Source organism: Salvelinus sp. IW2-2015, linkage group LG23 (assembly GCF_002910315.2).
Source record: "Salvelinus sp. IW2-2015 linkage group LG23, ASM291031v2, whole genome shotgun sequence".
NCBI lineage: Eukaryota > Metazoa > Chordata > Actinopteri > Salmoniformes > Salmonidae > Salvelinus > Salvelinus sp. IW2-2015.
Window position 1 is genome coordinate 26,599,402 of NC_036863.1, and position 6,556 is coordinate 26,605,957.

General features: G+C 40.6%; 1 protein-coding gene across 1 annotated transcript; it reads right to left on the reverse strand.

Annotated features, from left to right (window-relative positions):
- Positions 1–2,396: 2,396 nt before the first annotated feature.
- On the reverse strand, positions 2,397–3,341 carry LOC111950525 (olfactory receptor 52N5-like). Its single transcript, XM_023968151.1, has one exon. It carries the CDS (start codon positions 3,333–3,335, stop codon positions 2,397–2,399), a length of 939 nt encoding a protein of 312 aa, XP_023823919.1. The 5' UTR covers positions 3,336–3,341.
- Between the last annotated feature and the right edge of the window lie 3,215 nt (positions 3,342–6,556).

Genomic DNA, 6,556 nt, shown 5'->3' on the forward strand with positions numbered 1-6,556 from the left:
TACAGCTCTCTTTGTCAGCTCTACCTTATTATCTAAACATAACACTTGATTTTTCTGTCTTGCACAGTTCTCTTCATATGCATATTTACATGATTATATTTGCATAATTGTTTTATGGCTTGCCTTGTACAGCTCTCTTCATACATGTTTATCTAATGCCTAAGGATAACTCCTTATGATTTATGAATATTTTTATTGTTTAGCTCTTTTCATATGGCACTTCATGAACTAAGCATACCGTAACTCATCTTGCACTTGGCAAATTATGGTGTTAATAAAAACACTATGAAATTCCACTTTGTTGACATTTTCTTTAATACTTAACATTTTGAAATGAAGGAATAGGAGAGTTTCAAATGTGTTTTCAGTTTGATTCTGGGTTTGGTTTTCAAGTGGCACAAATTATGAAAAACAATGTGGCACTTGATAAACAGTTGTCTTCSCTCTTGGTCTGTTAGAGACATTTTGGWATGATTGCAGCACCATGCAGGGGTGGGCAACTCCACTCCTCGAGGGCCTGATTGGTGTCAGACTTTTTCTCCATTCCTAGCAAACACAGCTGATTAATCAAATTGCATTCTAAACTGAAMATCATAATTAGGTGATTATTGGAGTCAGGTGTGTTAGCTGGGYCTGGGGCAAAATTGTGACACCAATCAGGCCCTCGAGGACTGGAATTTGCCCACCCCTGATCCTAGTGGATCCCTGTAATGATCAGGAACAGGCAAAGGTACAGTACATGTAGGAGCATTAAAATGAATCAGATTAAACAGGAAACTATAATACAGTATATATTTAAGCAATAAGGCCCGTGGGGGTGTGGTATATGACCAACATAAATCAAATCAAATTTTATTTGTCACATGCGCTGAATACAACAGGTTGTAAACCTTACAGTGAAATGCTTACTTGCAAGCCCTTAACCAACAATGCTTTAAGAAGTTAAGAAGCCTTTTGGACCTAGACTTGGCGCTCCGCTACATCTTGCTTTACCGCAACAGCACTCCCTCCTCTAAAAAGTTTGGTGGTCAAAACACTCCTATCCATGAACAGCTTTCTTTTCTGTCAGTTATTGTGGCATCCCTTACTGAACATAAAAGGCACATTTTGCGTGAATCCATGTTTGGGAAGTTGTGATAGCGATAGCGAGTTAGTTAGCTAAATGCAAACTATTGTCCGYAAGTGTTTTAACGGTAAGGCCCCCACAAAAAAAACTAGAGACCCTGCCCATATTTCCATTGAAAATGAGGCGAATAGAATTTTCACAAATGCTTTAGTATACGTAATTCCCAAACATTCTACGAATTTATGAAAACATGAAAATGACCATATCTAAGTGCTCGCTTYTCAGAGAAAAAAAAWWAAAAGATTTCATGTTGATAAAATGCTGCCAGTTCCACTTTAACTAAACAATGGAAGTTGCACAATCCATGACTACTCTGTAAARTAGCTTGACGTGCTAAAAAATAATAGAAACAAGTTGAGAAAAAAAGTAACTAAAATAAATGTTTTATCTTCTGATCCAGATCATTATCTTCTGAATCAATTCTCCTGTCTTGAATATAGAAGTTCTATTTTGCGATCTCCCAAAATAAATGTGATATCTTTGATGAGAAGTTCAGTCAGTGAAGGTCATCTCCATGGTAACCAGAAACTCATTCTTCTGTACATGCCTTCAAACTACCGTACAACCCCTTAAGTATGCCCTAACCTAAGAAAAACTTTGAGGGTATTGACCTTAATGTAATGACCTTAAATAATTCCCTCAGGTAAGGGAAATTCTTCCTTTCAGTAAAACTATTTTTGCATGCACCAAATTTCGTCCCCAGCTTTGGTTCCATTGAAAATGAGTGGGCCACCAACTCGCCGTTTTCTGTCTTTATTTTATTCAGACGGTTGATTAGAATCAAGCTTTCAGAACATTCCCATCTGGCATATTGATCATTCAGCAGACAGCAGTGGTCTCCTTTTCATATCCGAAACAATGCAACTGGTAGCCTAGAGCAATGGCCCCCCCATCCTGCAAAAAAAGAGGAACTGAGTCCATCTTTAAACTTACTCTTGAATGTTGTAATACAATAGTCTAAATTGAAATTGGGTAGTGCATCATCAGTTCCTCTATACATTGTAACATTGCAAAATGTACAGAATTGTATGAAAATTAGCTTAAAAACTGCATCAGTTTGTGTCATGAACAGTGCTTGTGCCCATAGAAATAGATGTTGCACAGGTGATGTTCCTCCGAGTGAAAATGTGAACCCCTGGCCTAGAGGGTGCAACAATTCAACACCAATGTCAGTTGGCTTTTCATAACGAGAGAGAGAGAGAGAGAGAGAGAGAGAGAGAGAGAGAGAGAGAGAGAGAGAGAGAGAGAGAGAAGAATTAATACACATTCATCATACAGTCACTTTATTATTATGAAACTTGTTGAAGATTTTCTGTCTGATCTCTTTGGTCTGCAGACCGTAGATAATAGGATTGAGCCAAGGAGGAACCACATGAAACAAAATGGCTGACAGTTTCCTGTGGTCGGCCCACTGAGGGAAGCGATGGAGAAAGATGATGGTGAAACCGGACACCAGCATGATGATGTACACAGACAGGTGTGTGGAGCAGGTCTGCAAGGCCCTGCTATTCAGAACCCTGTTTTTGTTTCTCACACACACAATAGCTATCTTAAGGTATGTTAGTGTCACACTCCCTATGGAGGACCCCAGGAGTAGGACGGTAAAAGTGAGTCCATAGATATTGTTAATAATAATGCTTTCACAGGAGAGCTTGAATAACGAGGCATTGTCACAGAAGGGGTTGAAGATTTCAGATCTGCATCGTGACAGGCTGAGTGTGAGGCCCAGGAGGACCCCCACAAGCAGAAAGGCAGACCCCCAGGCAAAAGCAGTCAGTTTTGCAATCATCCTTTTGGTCATGATGGTGGCGTATCGCAGGGGGTTGCAGATGGCCACATATCTATCAAAGGCCATGATAATCAGTATTGTATGTGATGTTGTGCCAAACATGTGGGCGCAAAATGCTTGGACGGCACACGCAACGTCGTTAATGTAGCGGTCTGTGCTTGCCACAAATATGTCACTCAGCAAACGAGGGACGATAACCGTGGCTCCAAGAGCGTCATTYAGAGGTAGGTTGCAGAAGAGGATGTACATGGGCTGGTGCAGGCTCCTCTCCATGGAGATCAGTAGTATGAGGCCGATGTTGGACACCATCGTGAAGATGTAGATGATGAGGAGAAGGATGAAGGCAGGGTAGGAGGACTGTTGAGTGACCTTTAACCCCTCCAGGAGGAACATGTTCTTAGGGTAGGTGTGGTTCTCCATTTGCCACCCAGAGTGAATGTCACAACCTGGAGGAGAATGCAATAAAGTTATTTAATAATAAATACCAAATAAATAGCAGTGGTATTATGACTTTAAAAAAAGGTCTACCAAGCAACAAATACAATTTGATAATCCTTGTTCATTACCTTGCCTCTCATTAATATCGCTCATTAAATACTGTTTTAGAACAATTACTGTCAATATATTTAACCAAATGATTTCATGAAAAAGTGAAAAAAGTAACCAAAAACAAACCAACATAATATATTTCACAAAAGAGAACAACAACTGACTATAATTCAATGTTGTATAATTCAATAGATGTAGATACAATGGACACAATAACACTTTCAACTCTAACAGATATAAAACATCAGCATCACAACAAGCACATTAGATAACATAAGAAGGATTGTACCTGACATAAATTGTTGAAGTATAACACTAACAAAAAGGGTGAGATGATCTTCCACCCCTCAAGACTGAAACAGCATCACAGCCTTTTATCCAAAACTCTGAACATGGTAATACTCCCAACCCAAACTCCCATGGTTACAAGGTTGGAGGCCTCTGGTGAAATCAAACTCCAGGAAAAATAATTGGCAACTGCTTCAGATTGTAACTTGAGTGATGTAAGCTAGTCCATTTAGGCATTGTGTGTGCAGTCAATTTTTCATGTTAGTTTTTAAAGGCAAAATGGAATTACATTGCCCTTTTCAGGAAGAATAGTGGGTGATTGGCATAGGTGGACAAAACATAAACAGGATTTGAACCTCAGTCTCCAGTAAGGGATATGTGTTCTCTAGACTTGACGGTTTTACCACTCAACCAACCTCTGTCACCTCATGTTTCTTTTTGACATTTATGTATATAAATGATGACTGACAGGGTGCACTGTTTTGAAGCCACTGCATCACAATGTTTGTTATCCTCCACTATTGTTTGAAAGGTTTTGGAAGATATAGAAATGCATTTATTAATGTCTACATTCATTTTTGCCAACTATTTTATATTACAGACTCCTAAMTAATGCATACTTTTAAATTATATTCCGTGAACAAACACATTTTTGTGAAAACCTTTTCCTTAATCCTTTACTGAAAATACTTTGGATTGTCACGTTCACTGTCTTCAAACTCCCTGTCATAGATGAGCCAAGGCGCAGCGTGCATGTAATTCCACATTTCTTTTAATCGTAGTGAAACCTTCACAAAAAGAACAGGTAAACAGAAACAAACATGGCGCACACAAACACACAGAGAAAATAAATAATTACCCACAACATAGGTGGGAAAAAGGCTGCCTAAGTATGATTCCCAATCAGAGACAACGATAGACAGCTGCCTCTGATTGGGAACCACACTCGGCCAAAAACAAAGAAATTGAAAACATAGAATGCCCACCCAAATCACACCCTGACCTAACCAAATAGAGAAATAAAACGGCTCTCTAAGGTCAGGGCGTGACATGGATACTGTACATTCAGTAACATAATAACAATATTTATGGAAAATGTCAGGTAGGTGCAACATAAGACAAAAAAATGACAAGGGTTTGCGTAAAAGGACTAACTGGCGTCTCCWAGTGGTCACACACCTCTCCAAAGTTTGCGCTATTACTAAATTCACGAGGTTCAGCTTTCCACCATTTGACAAACATGTTGGCAGGGGTGGTAGTTGTTAGAGTTTTGTTTGAGGGTTTTGGCGTGGATGGTGGTCGAGGAGGCCAGCCCTCAGTCATAAACTGTTGTTGTGGTGAGCATGCTGGCAGGATGTGAACGTGTAGCAAACCAAACCTCATTAATCACACATTTTCAGTATTAATTATACGGTGCCTTAGGAAAGTATTCAGACCCCTTGACATTATCCACATGTTGTTATATTAATGACTAAATAAAACAATTTCCTCATCAATCTCCACACAATACCCCATAATGACAAAGCGAAAACAGGTTTTCAGAATTTTCAGCAAATTTATTAAAAACAGGAATACCTTATTTACATAGGTATTCAGACCCTTTGCAATGAGACTCGAAATTGAGCTCAAGTGCATCCTGTTTCCATTGATCATCCTTGATTGGAGTCCACCTGTGGTAAATTKAATTGATTGGACATGATTTGGAAAGGCACACACCTGTCTATATAAAGTCCCACAGTTGACAGTGCAAGTCAGAGCAAAAGCCATGAGGTCGAAGGAATTGTACGTAGAGCTCAGAGACAGGATTGTGTTGAGGCACAGATCTGGGGAAGGGTACCAAAAATGTTCTGCAGCATTGAATGTCCCCAAGAACACAGTGGCCTCCATCATTCTTAAATGTATGAAGTTTGGAAACACTTCCTAGAGCTGGCTGTCCGGCCAAACTGAGCAATCAGGGGAGAAGGGCCCTGACAGCGCTCCAGACTTCCTCTATGGAGATGGGAGAACCTTCCAGAAGGACAACCTCTCTGCAGCACTACACCAATTAGACCTTTATGGTAGAGTGGCCAGACGGAAGCCACTCCTCAGTAAAAGGCACATGACAGCCCGCTTGGAGTTTGCCAAAAGTCACCTAAAGGACTCTCAGAACATGAGAAACAAGATTCTTTGGTCAGATGAAACCAAGATTGAACTCTTTGGCCTGAATGCCAAGCGTCAGTTCTGGCGGCAACATGGCACCATCCCTACGGTGAAGCATGGTGGTGGCAGCCTCATGCTGTGYGGATGTTTTTCAGTGGCAGGGACTGGGAGACTAGTCAGGATTGAGGCAAAGATGAACAGAGCAAAGTACAGCGAGATCCTTGATGAACACCTGCTCCAGAGTGCTCAGGATCTCAGACTGGGGTGAAGGTTCACCTTCCAACAGGAGAGCGACACTAAGCAGACAGCCAAGACAATGCAGGAGTGGCTTCGGGACAAGTCTCTGAATGTCATTGAGTGGCCCAGCCAGAGCCCGGACTTGAACTCGATCGAACATCTATGGAAAGACCTGAAAATAACTGTGCAGCAATTCTCCCCATCCAACCTGACAGAGCTTGAGAGGATCTGCAGAGAAGAATGGGAGAAACTCCCCAAATACAGGTGTGCCAAGCTTGTAGCATCATACCCAGGAAGACTTGAGGTTGTATTCGCTGCCGAAGGTGTTACAACAAAGTACTGAGTAATGGGTCTGAATACTTATGTAAATGTGATATTTCAGTATTTTAGATTTTTATAAATTAGTAACCTTTCTAAAAAAGCAGTTT